The sequence below is a fragment of the Silene latifolia genome, chromosome 10 (genome assembly GCF_048544455.1).
Source record: "Silene latifolia isolate original U9 population chromosome 10, ASM4854445v1, whole genome shotgun sequence".
NCBI classification, from domain to species: Eukaryota; Viridiplantae; Streptophyta; class Magnoliopsida; order Caryophyllales; family Caryophyllaceae; genus Silene; species Silene latifolia.
Genome location: NC_133535.1, coordinates 90,790,035 through 90,803,966, shown reverse-complemented (window position 1 = coordinate 90,803,966; position 13,932 = coordinate 90,790,035). Strand labels below are relative to the sequence as shown.

The 13,932-nt window shown below is 33.5% G+C and overlaps 1 protein-coding gene across 1 annotated transcript in view; it reads right to left on the bottom strand.

Moving 5' to 3' along the window:
• LOC141605736 (jasmonate-induced oxygenase 4-like) overlaps window positions 1-13,420 on the bottom strand; it is a 60,577-nt gene extending 47,157 nt beyond the window's left edge. The window contains exon 1 of the mRNA XM_074424616.1: window positions 12,703-13,420. Coding sequence (XP_074280717.1) covers window positions 12,703-12,954 — 252 coding nt within the window. The 5' untranslated portion in view covers window positions 12,955-13,420. The remainder of the gene's footprint in view (window positions 1-12,702) is intronic.
• Window positions 13,421-13,932: the final 512 nt, after the last annotated feature.

The following is a 13,932-nucleotide window of genomic DNA, read 5'->3' as shown; positions in this document are numbered from 1 at the left end:
ATGTGTCTTTTAGGTTGCTGGTGATTTGTTGTTGTGATTGTTATGCTGTAAGCGTCACAACGAGGATACTGTGACATTTAGGTTTGGGGGAGAGTCTTTATATTACATCAAAATCCAAAAACATGTTTTTCCTTTGTTTTAGGTCGAGTCTTGGTGATTAAATATCAATGATGTTAAATTGCATTGGGTTTGCATTTGAATCTCAAGTAGTTGTCCATGTACATTGTTTTGACTATTTATTCATGAAAAGAAAGCTCATAATTGAAGTCTTGACCGTAATGACATGTCTTATGCTAATTATATTTGACAAAATTATGTTGGTAAACTACTTAAATTATGAGGTCTATAGAGCTTCAATAAACTGGTATCATTGTTATTCAGGCTTGAGTATGGTTCTCCTTGTGGAATGTGTAATATCAAACTGCATAAGTGTGACATTAGTTTCTTAATTTTTACGCGTTCATATGACTAAGTACATGAAGAAAGGCGGTTTTTACCGTTCAAATAAGCCTTACGTTACCTTTTATTTAGCCCATTTGAACCCTTGTAGCCGTTTCACATCCTACTTCTAATAGCTACAATCCTAAAATTTGCCTACCTTATCGGACAGTCGCAGTTGCTTGTTTATCACAATTACTTTGCTACTATGGTTGGGTTGGGAGTATTATTGTCATTTGTGGGTGTAGTAGAATTTATTAGCATTTGTGTTGTATCCCTTATGCTGGAAAAGGAAGAAAAATATGAAGCAAAAGATAAAAAAAAAAAAAAAAAAAAAAAAGATAAAAAAAAATTAAAAAAAGAGAAGTGAAAAAAGAAAAAGAAGAAGAAAAGGAAAAAAGAGTTGCTTCATTGTCATTTGTTAAGGGAACAGAAGGATGGTATTTAGAGTCTAATGCATTTCTGGAGAGTAGTTCTTTTGGCTCTCATATGTTGTCAAGTTAAGATGGGTGTATTTATGCTTACTATTTGTTTAGAATTGGTTTTGGTTAGCAAGTGTAGCTGCGACTACCGTCTTAGCTTCACATATCCATACGTCCTTGACACAAACCATTTCTATACCATTTACCCATTTGCCACCATATTGTCCTCGATACATGTACTTTTGTCTATATTGTGAATGCGTATTAGTTGGAGAAATTTCTATCACATTAGATTGTATGCATGTTTCATAAGTCGAGTGAGTGTTCTATTTTTTTCTATCTTCACATATAACTTACCATTACATACTTATGAGTGCATGAGTGAAATCCGCGAGAATCCAACTAATTTGTCTTACAAGATCGAAAAGTATTTGGCGTTTGTCTATAGTACGGTAACATGAGACTTGAGCTGCGTTTTCTATTACCCGTGCCTTTGAACTTGTTTTATTGGCACAATTTTGGTCACTACTTTGTTATAGATATGGATAGCTTGCGATTTGTATATGCATCAACATTAGCTCTGAGTTATGTATTCACCATTTGTATGATTGCCTTCTGTATTATGTTAGTACTTTGCTTGGGGACAAGCAAAGAGATGGTTTGGGAGAGTTTAATGAGTCATAACTATATACATATTTATGTCTCCCCTTAGTTGCTTTTGTGAACGTTTTGTGCTATTATATGATACTTATGTGCCATTATTGCTATAATGTCGATACTTCCGCCTTTTGGTGTTTTTAATGTAGGATGGATGTATTTGCGGACAAGTGGGTGATAATGAACACCGCGGAGTCGGCAAGTCGGAGCATTAAAAGTATGGCACGGAAACTAAGAAGAATGGATAAGAGAAAAGGGAAGAATACACGAAGAAATCATGCAAAGGAGTAGTATACTCGATCGAGTCTGGGAGTACTCGATCGAGTGGAGGTGTACTCGATCGAGTATACAGTGTTCTGACGACTTTTCGCGCAAGTTTCCTAAATCGGTTTATCTTTAGTATAAATACCTAATTCGTGCCCTATTGTATTCGTACATATTATTTTACCTAGTTACGCCTCTCTAAATAAAAACTCTCTTAGAATACTTGGACTTAGTTTAATTACGCATTGCTTCAGGATCTACATACTTTAATTATGGTATTCATCAATCTTTCTTTAGTTATTGTTAATTCAATTCCTAGTTTACGCAATTAATTCATTATTCATCTTATTTATGCTTTCAATCATGATTGCCCTTATTATTATTATTATTATTGTTGTTACTACTAGTATGCGTAGCCAAACTCCTTATCTAGGGTGAATGGGGATCTAGGTTGTTAGAAGGGGTTTTTTTTAATCAGTTGATAGTTAAATTGCTTTTGGTTGTTGTTCAATTGTTGTCTTAAATCTAATTGATTAATTACTGACCAAGATTAGTTAATTAGCATTGCAAATTAGGATTATTACCGAACGGATTAAGACTAATATAGGCTACGACAATTGAATAGGTTGACTTAATGATAGCAACCGAGCCAGGTGAGTGTATATCAAGAACTGCTCGACACTCCTACCATCTCTACACCACGCAATAGCTATTCGGAGTCATCATCTTCTCATTCTAGTGATGCGAATGCTACAGGTCCGCAAGGGAAGAAATTTGGGAACCTGTTGATCCACCTCAAAACAAGAAAGTTATAGGTGTCAACTGGGTTTATAAGACCAAATTAAATCCTAATAGCACGGTTAACATATATAAAGCGAGATTGGTTGTGAAAGCCTATGCTTATGACGCCGGGGTTGATTATGGAGACATTTTTGCTCTATTAGCAAGACTTGACAACGTCAAAACTCTTATCGCTTTGGCAGCGCACAAGAGTTGGAAAATATATCAGCTTGAAGTTATGTCGTTTCCTCAATGACGAATTTGAAGGAGAAATTTTCGTTTGAACCTGAAAGGCTATGTTGCACAGGAAAAAGAGTAGCGTGTGTATAGATTAAAGTAGGCTCTTTATATCTCAGCTTGGTGTTAAGTCGGCTTTTCTCAATGGTGAGTTTGAAGAATAAATTTTTGTTCATCAGCCTAAATGCTATGTTGCAAAGGGAAAAGAATGACGTGTGTCTAGATTAAAGAAGGCTCCTTATGTCTTTCAAACAAGAGCCTGGAGCATGGTACACTAAAATCAACTCCTATTTTATTGAGCAAGGTTTTGTGAGAAGTAAGAATGAACATACTCTTTATGTGAAGAGGTGAGGAGATAATAACATTCTCTTAGTCTGTCTCTATGTTAACGATCTCCTCATACTGGTAATAACAACAACATGATTGTTACTTTTAAGGAGGAGATGAAGAAAATGTTCGAGATTACATATTTGGAGCTCATGAACTATTTTCTTGAGATGGAGGTTCACCGTTCTCAAAATTAGATCTTTATTTCTCAAGCTAAGTATGCTCAAGATATACAAAAAAAAAGTCAAGTTGCGCCATTGTGATGGCCATAAGAAGGTAAATGCAAGGTTATACAAATGAATTTTGGGTACTTTACTTTACTTGACAACAACTAGGCCACATTTAACGTTTGCCGCAAGCCTACTTTCAAGGTTTATGAATGAACCCACTAACATTCATATACGAATATCAAAATGAATTCTAAGATATCTAAGGGGAACTTCGAATTTTAGAGTTATGTTTAAATCAAGTGTGGAGCCAAAATTGACACGCTATTCTGGCATGATTGGGTCGGTTCAATTGATTACATGAAAAGTAACCCTTGTTATATTTTCACACTTTGTTCTGAAATGTTCTCATGGATGTCTAAGAAACAAGGTGTATGTTTTAGCACAATCTACTGCTAAAGTAAAGTACGTGGCAGCAAGTGTACAGTTAATGTTGCTATTTGGCTAAGGAAGATACTTGCAGATATGGGTCACACACAAGACGATTCAACAGAGGTTCTAGTAGATAGCAAATTAGCAATCGCTATTGCTAAGAATCCAACTTTTTATAGCAAAACAAAGCATTTGAAGATAAAATTCACACCATTCAAGATGTAGAACAAGAGAAAGTGTGTCAAGCTTATCTATTGTCCTACTGAGTATTTGCTTGCAGAGATCATTACTAAAGCTCTTCCAAGAAACAAGTATGAGTTTCTAAGACTCAAACTCGGAGTTATGGCCAAAATTCTCGCAGGGTGTTGAAATAGTGAGAGTTTTCTAGAATTATGTAGTAAATTCAAGTTCATGCACTTAATTAATACTACGAATCTAGTGAATAATATATATACTTTGAATTTAGATTATTCATGCATGTATCCTAGAATGTGAAAGGGTGTGTGTTCACCTATAAATACGATGTAATTCTAAGGCATTGAATTGGATATCAATCAAATCAAACATTTTCAAACACAAACTATTTTCTTTTATCAAACATGTTTCTCTCCACTTTCTCCCTTGTAAACTAACCTAAAATCCAACAGGGAAAAACATTATAATAGAACCCATAAATTTTCACAGGTTTCAAACCTAGTTATACATTATAATTATTTGTTTTTCTTCTATGTTTGCCAAAGTATTATACTCCAAATCATCCATTTACCATTTTTTAACAAAAAAATTAAGGAATGATAAATTACATTATTTATTTACGCAGTATGTATACTCAATAAAATGCTTTTTCCGTAAATCTTTCCATTTACATACCCTTCACTAAAGCAAAGAAAAAACCTAATTCTCTCAAAACCTGAGACTGGAACTTCTCAAATATAAAAAATTTGTTCTATTATCAATCATAATAATTTAATTACGACCAAGTACTTATTTTAAAATTCTATTTAGTAGTGGACTAAATTGGTTTTTTCTAGTTTAGTTCTAATGTTATTTGTTTTATGCAGGGTTTGAGAGATTTTTTTGGGTTTGGGGTAGTTTGAAAGGTGGGAGTCGGGTGGGTGGTGGACGACGTGAGGGTGTATGGTCGAAGTAAGGTGGTGGGCGACGAAGGCGGCGCAGTAGGGAGATAAAAATGCTAGAAAGAAAGAATTCATACTCATGGGAGGCGTGTGGTGAAGTGAGATAGCACGGTAGGAGTGAGCCAAAGTGTAGTCGATGGGGGACTTGTGGGTCATTTGTATTGATGGCCATTGGGAGCATGGGTGGAGGAGTGCACCAATGGTGCTGTTGGTGGAGAAGCGGATGGAATTCATTGTGGATCAAGAGTGATGGGTCGTTGGTGGACGGTGACGTGGGTGGTCAAAGGCGGTTGGTGGTAGGGGTAATAAGGGGTTGGGGCTGGGGAGGGTAAAAAGCAACTCCAATGGCAAGCTACGAGGTCTTGTAGCTTGCTTTGACACATCGTTTTTTCAAGCAACACGACTTTTAAGCTACAACGTCCTCCAATGATAAACAACAACAAATATAGCTTAAAAGGGCCCACATAACAAATAAATATCATAATTTAATTTAATTAATTTTTTTCTTAAATACGAATTTATTCCAAGCATGTAGCTTGACAAAGCTACACCTGCTTACAAGCAGGGACGTATTTCGATACTCCAATGGTGAGCATATCGCTTGAATATTTAGAATAATTGCAAGCAGGTCCTTAAATATAACCATTGGAGTGGCTCTAAGTTTTACTAGTGAATGGTGGGAGAAAGATAAAGGAAATGAGATAAATGATAAGAGGGGAAATAGGGAGGGTAAAATTTTTAAAGTGTACAGCGGTGAGTAATATGCGTACTACGAAAATTAACGTCCTAATATATGAAACAAAAGTACTATAAAAATTTAAGAGATTTAACCACATACGAAGAATGAGTGCAATTCAAGAAGACGTTTTCAGACAATAATTGCTAGATATTTTTTTTAGCTTTCAGACACGTGCAGAGTAACTAGTAAACTAAAAACAACTTGGTTTTATTTATTTTCTTCTATAAATTCTTTAGGTACAATAGATTGGGACGATTGGGCAAATAAATTTACTTCACCAATAGCCATTTATAAGTCGAGAAGATGGAGTTTGTCATGAATTCATGATGAATGGTTATGAGGTGGGCTTTGAGAGGTCGAACACATGTTTTGTGAAAAGAAGAATTTATGCAATGAGTTGGTAGAAAAAACTGTTAACCAAAATAGAAAAAAAGTAATAAAAAAAAACATAAATCCATAAAACTTGTCAAGTTTGCTAACAAGAATAGAAACTCGAGATCATAAATAAGTGTTAGAACTTAGACTTATAAATTTATAATTCTATATCAATAAAAGATACTGTACTAAGAATTGAAACTCGGGATCATAAACATGTGTTAGACACTTAGACTTTTAGGGGCGCTTGGTTTGCCCAAATTTCCATTCCCTTTAATTTACCCGATTTTCAGTTTTGGTTACCCCGTCATTCCCCTTTTTCATTTCCCTCACCCCAAGGAATAAGATACCCTTTCCCCATTACCTTGTCCTCACCACCACCATCCACCACTCAAACGCCTCCACACTGCAACAACCACCGAAATAAACCTTCATGCTGGCACTGGTGTCGGCGCCGATGTCCAGCCTCTGACCCATTCCGCCGATAACTACCTCCATGTCAATAACACTCCCTAAAACTCCACCCACCACAACAAACCATTACCCTCAACTCTTAAAATACCTTCTTCATGTCATTGGAGTGGGGCAGTTGTGGATATAGGCTCCCTCATACCCGCACCCACCAAGTGATTCTCATACCCATACCCGCTCCATCACCCATGGTGGGTACAAGTTTCCATACTGGTACCCGTCCCACCGGGTGAAAATCTAGACCCGTACCCGCCTCATTTACCCATGAACCACCTATGTCATAATTCATTCACTATTTTTTTAGATAAAATGTAGTTTTAATCACTATTAATTTCCGCAAATTTTCATTTTTATATTTCTTGTTTAAGACTTTATATAAAAGTTAATAAAGAACATTATAGAAAATCGTAATAATATGTAATTTTTTTTTATAATTGGTGGGTAAGCGGGTATTAGGTGGGTATGATATAAAACCCAACCCCGTCCCACCACCCATGGCGGGTGGAACTTTTGTACCCGTACCCGCCCCCACCACCCGCGAAAGTTATACCCGTATCCGCCCTAATTGGGGGAGGTGCGGGGCTGCATCCGCTTTTACCCGCCCCGTTAACATCCCTACTTCTCCCAACCTTGACATCTCCTTACCCACCCTTAAAAACACCTGGTGTTTTTGAAGGCAGGGGAGGAGATTTCAATGGTTGAGAAGAGTTTTTAAGAGTTGGAGGTGGTGGTTGATGGGGATTTCGAAGAGTGTTGGATGGGGTCTAGGTAAGAGTTGGGTGGCTGAGTTGGTTTAATACTACGGTTTCTATGTCTATGGGTACTCTATCGAGTGGGGCTTACTCTGTTGAGTAATTATGTTTTTATACGAAACAGTAGGTGACCTGATGGGTACTCGATCGAGTACGTGTGACACTCGATCGAGTAAGGGGCATTCGATCGAGTAAGTCACTTACTCGATCAAGTAAGTGAGTCTTATGGGTTATTTTAGCCGGGATTTGTTAATGACGCGTGATTAATATAAAAGGTTTCCGTCATTCTTCCTAATCACTTTTTCACCTTTCTAAAACCTTTCAAAAAAAAAAAAAAGTTACGTAGTTCGCTTTCGTCGCGTTATTGGCAAATCCCAAGGCTAGGATCGTCGGATTGTCTTGTTCTTTACACCGTTGGGTTCGTCGCGTCAAGGGTAAGACTCTTGTATAATTTTTATAACGTTTCGTTAAGTTTGTTTAAAACCCTAATTGGGTATATTTGGGGGTTTTGGGTGTATTGTGTTGATTGGGTGATGATTATGTGTATATATGTTATAGGAGGAGGATTCGTAGAAGAACATTACTGATTAGCTGCTGTGACGGTCTTGTGGTTGCTATTCCAGGTAGGGTTTCCCTACTCGGTTATTGTTTACATAGTATTGTTGATGGTTGATCATTGTTGTTGATTTATATCATATTGGAATCGGTAATTGGTAATTGTTGTTGTATAATGTGGTTGGTTGTGATTGCTTGTCTATGGTTGGCGAGGTGCGTCCTCGGCTGAGTGGAGTCACTTGCGGGAGTGGCTTCACGCCCTTGATTCGCCCTCTGTGGAACCCGCCACAGGAGGGGATGTGCACATTTAGGAACTTGGGTTTATCGCTCGGATGAGATGAGCGGGGCTTAGGTGGGAACGACTGCGGTCCCCCACTGGCGGTGTGGAATACTTGTTGCGATGAGTATTCTGGCAGGACTACACACTTCAGGTGTGTGGTGATATGATGGAGATTGGTTGGTTGGATTGGATTGTTGTATTGTTTTTGTTGTATTGTCTTATGTAAACAGTAACTGGCCCCGGTTTAAATGTTTTGAAAACTGTGGTGATCCATTCGGGGATGGTGATCAGTTGTTGAGCAGGTATGAGTTGATGCGCATGGGATAGCTAGGTTGAGTCGCCACGAGCTGTTTAGAAGTCTTCCGCTGTGTCATAAACACTCTTTTATATTACTTTAGTTGGTTTGACAGTTTTGAGGAACAATTGTATTTTACTTTATCAGTTTTGGGTTTTGGACTTGCATCACTTTAAATTCATTAATTAAAGTACGTTTTTTTTATTGTCTATTTGATATACATTGCCTCGGGTAACCGAGATGGTAGCATTCTCATGCCTTAAGTGGTCCTGGTAAGACACTTGGAGTATGGGGGTGTTACAGTTGGAGCACCACTAATGGTGGGTTGTCTGGCGTCGACAACGGTTCTAGACGAGTGTGATTGGTGGTGGTTTTGGGTTTGGGTGGATTTGTGGCGCTTTTCAGTTTGGGTTGCATGTTAATCATTCCCTTTGATTTGTTCAACCAAACAAACAAATACATCAAAGGGAATCCAGTCCCTTTCCCCTTATTTCTCTCTCCAATTCCCATTACCTTTCCATAGTGTGAACCAATCTGCCCTTTAATTTATAGAGGGGTGTTAGTGTGTTACAAACCTTCACTCAAACTTATTCCCTTCACCCTCTCACAACCAACAAAATTAATATATATTGGGTAGGGCTATAAAACAAGTAGATCAAGATACATACATAGATGATATTTTAATTGGTTGTGAGAGGAGAAGGTAGATTGTATTTTCCTTCATCCCATTTTTGTTTATCCCCTTTCTTTTCAAATTCTATTCCACTTTTATTGTCCTATTACTAAATATAGTAATGAAAACTTTAATTATCCAAAATTGTCCAATGATAACTAACTAAAATACAACCACCATAAAATGAATATCTCAACTCTTCTTTAATTTGTGAGGTAAAATTGATAGTCCACTACTTGTCTTAAATCTTCCTCAAATAAAAAGTGGAACGATAAAAATAGAATAGAGCATAACATATATATATATATATATATATATATATATATATATATATATATATATATATATATATATATATATATATATATATATATATATATATATATATATATATATATATATAAAGGATAGATACAAAAGGCGCAATTTTTTCTCCTTTTTTAATCTTATCCAACACGAATTTGTATTTGATGAGACGTATATATAGACTTTATTTGTTGAATAACTGCTTCAAAATAAGTTTTAATTATTTAAATTAATTTATTTATTAGTATTTTATCATTGTTAGGGATATGGAATTATAGAGTATCTTGTTACACTAAAACTTTAGAAAGACGGTTTTTCAATAAGTGAGGTCCTGTTCTTTTGGACTGAAATTGTCTCGAATCAATCAACTTAATGTTCGAACTAAATCGAACTAAACTGAACTCAACTCAACTCAACTCAACTCAACTCAACTCAACTCAACTCAACTAATAATAATAATAATAATAATAATAATAATAATAATAATAATAATAATAATAATAATAATAATAATAATAATAATAATAATAATAATAATAATAATAATAATAATAATAATAATAATAATAATAATAATAATAATAATAATAATAATAATAATAATAATAATAATAATAATAATAATAATAATAATAATAATAATAATAATAATAATAATAATAATAATAATAATAATAATAATAATAATAATAATAATAATAATAATAATAATAATAATAATAATAATAATAATAATAATAATAATAATAATAATAATAATAATAATAATAATAATAATAATAATAATAATAATAATAATAATAATAATAATAATAATAATAATAATAATAATAATAATAATAATAATAATAATAATAATAATAATAATAATAATAATAATAATAATAATAATAATAATAATAATAATAATAATAATAATAATAATAATAATAATAATAATAATAATAATAATAATAATAATAATAATAATAATAATAATAATAATAATAATAATAATAATAATAACAATAACAATAACAATAATAATAATAATAAACCAAAGTGGCTTGAGTGTAGTGGAGTGCGGGAGTGCCTTAAAGCATTGCAATGGCAACGAATTGAGAGGTCCCGGGTTCGACTCCCTACACGGGAGTGTTGCGGTTACATGTCATCCTAAAGGATGTCTTACATGACACACGTGGTTTGCAGGGTATTGCATATACCCGAGGAGATTCAACCCCTCGTCATCAAAATAATAATAATAATAATAATAATAATAATAATATAATTCATTAATAATAATAATAATCTAATAATATAATATAATAATAATCTAATAAGATATAAAAAAATAGTAATAATAATGATAATGATAATAATAACAACAACAACAACAACAATAATAATAATAATAATAATAATAATAATAATAATAATAATAATAATAATAATAATAATAATAATGATAACATTAATAATAATAATATATATTAATAATAATAACTAAAAAATAAATATAATACATATAATATAATATAAATATAAATATAAATATAAATATTATAAATAATAATAATAACAATATATAACAATAATAATTCTAATATAATAATTTATTAATATAATAATAATAATTATTATGATACTAATAATATTAATAATAATGAATATATAAAAAAAATATAATAAAACAATATAACAACAACAATAATAATAAATATTAATACTACTGATATTGCCATTAGTCATAATAATATAATAATAAATAAATATATTAAATATAAATATATTAATATAAACAATAATAATAAATATAATAGTAATATAATAAATATAAAAAAATACTATTATAATAATATTAGCAATAGTAAATAAATTAATATAATAATGATGATGATAAAAATAAGAATATAAAAGAAGAATAATAATATTAAAGTTAAAATAAACTAATCTGAACTGAACTGAACTGAATGGAGCTGAACTGAACTTAATGGAGCTGAACTGAACTGAACTTATAAGAACTGAAATTAAGTCCAAAAGAACAGGGCTTTATTGAGAGACCAGTCTTTCGTACCCTTTAATTTATATTTCGCGACCCCTTTTTGTTGTTAATCGTGACATAGTGATTTCGTAACTATTTACATAATAAATGTACACATTTTATCTTTAATCATGATTTATACCTATTTTATTACTTTTAGTACCATTTTTTCGTAAAATTATAAAATAATCTCTCAATAAGTTTATTGAGAGACCGTCTCTCAGGAGACTTACTCGTTTTATTATGGTGTGAGTAATGGACTAGTTCCACACTTCAACGTAAAGTCAACGGTTAATGTTTTAGTGCCTTTATTTAAGGATTAGTTATTAAGTAGTGGGTTTATGTTTAGCTAAAGTTTAGGAGTTTAGGTTATGTTAATTAAGCCTATGAATAGGCATAAGTTGTAAGTTGTTTGTTGTATTGCAAATGACACGGTAGTAGGGATGTCAGCAGGGCGGGTACAAGTGGATATCGCCCCGCACTCGCCCCAGTTGGAACAGGGATGGGTAGAGCTTTGGGGGTGGTGGGGCGGATACGGCTACAAAAATTGTACCTGTCATGAGTAATGGGGCGGAGATGGATTTTGCATCTTACCCGCCTCATACTCGCTTACCCGCTAATCATAAAAAAAATTAATGCGATTATGATAATTTTTTAAATTTTATTTAGTTATAATTAAGATACAATGTTAATAATAGATATTTTATAAAGTTTTTAACGAACTTTCTTGGTGAAAAACTAAAATTATAAAGATAAATTCAAAAAAAATGGAAATTAATAGTGATTCAATCAACTTTTGCAAAAAAAATTTATCGAATAAAATTATGGTATAGCGGGTTAATGGGTAAGCGAGGCGGGTATGGTTTTATATTTCCGCCCGTTGGGGCGGGGATGGTTTTGAAAATTTGTACCCGCCACGGGTGGTGGGATAGGAATGGTACGAGTTTTTCCTGGTGGGTACAAGTACGGGGGAGCCTATATCCATCACCGCCCCGCCCCGATGACATTCCTACACAGTAGCTTTTCCTTTCACAAAATATTCTATTTGCTTTGCCATATGCATTTAAAAATCTCCAACAGACTTAGATCAGAAGCAAACATGTGATTTTTTTATTTATTTTTTGGTTGCAAACATGTGATTTGTGAACCCATTAACACGCCAACGCACTGCACGTTTCTGTTGGTCGTCCAAGTAAATGAAAGGGTCGCTTGTTCTCACTGTTCTCCTTTTAGATGTAGAAAACTTTCAAAACGGAATTCCTTTTTTGAGGGGAAAACTTGTTATTTGTTCCACTAGAATTTTGTTTTAGTATCTGATTATGCATAGAATAGAAGGTTAATAAATGAGGACGAAGAGATCAAGTAGTCGATAATACCTGAAAGTAACCCCAGTTGGAGAGAGCAGAACGGAGCTTTTCAAGTTCAGTGTCGGCGACAGCGGGAAGCGTTGAAAAGAGAAGTGGAAAATCAATTAGAAGAACATCCCTCCATTCTTGAGGGACATCAACACCTTTGGAAAGGTCATCTTTGTGAAGGAATTCCTCCGGTACTTTACCAGTTTTCGCAACCTCTTGAATTATAATTTTTCCTAATTCTTCTTTGTCAACCTTACTCTCACTGTTTGCCATGTTAATGGCTATGCGTCACTCAACATCAACTCACTCGAACCTTTTTACTAAATGGACAAATTTCCTACAGATTTGTAGACCAGTTCCAAAAGATTTGAACGGCTCCTGTGAATCCTCTCCCCACAACATTTTTTTTTCTTTTTGGTTCCAATGATTTGTAGAGCTCCTGTGAATCCTGTCCCCACAACATTTTTTTTTTTTTTTTGGTTCAAATGAGCGTCGGTGGCGAATGAGAAAATCGAACCCCAACTTCATGGTTGGAGTAAAAGAGTTTATAGCACTTGGGCTAATTCTTGCTTTGTGCAACATTTTTTTTCTTTTTGTACTACACTCTTATCTTTTTCCCAAATTATGGTTGAAAAATAAAGAAATTCTCCTTATAAATTGGGTTTTAAAATATTTGTTGATTTGAAGACTCGAATTATAGCAAGATGATGTATACTATGAGATATTTTTTCTGTTAAGGATCGTGTTTCTCATCTAAACATAGTTTCGTCACTTTATATCTTCATTATATATTGCTAGATGTTGAAATACATGTTTAATACTCCCTCCGTCCCAGTTAATTATTGTTCTTTAATTTTGACCCAAAAACTAAGGAAAGAGGAGGGGGCCAATTATTAAATGCCAGGTGGAATAAATTAAGTGTGAATGATCAAATTGCTCATTAATTAAGTTCATTCTTAAAATAGAAAAAATAACAATTGACCAAGACACCCGAAATGAAAAAGGACAACAAATAACGGGAAATTACTTCATAGATTAGAATAACTGAATACAATAGAGGTGAAATTTTGGATATATAAATCCTTTATCACAAATTCTCATTATAGACGGACATTATCCTTTTATAGCTATAGACGGATAGTGTCCCTCTCACAAATGAAAGTTGGTAGTGCAAATGGGTGGAAAATGAATACCCCACTTGCCCTCCCACTTTAATTTTGTGAGAGGGCCACTATCCGTCTATAGCTATAG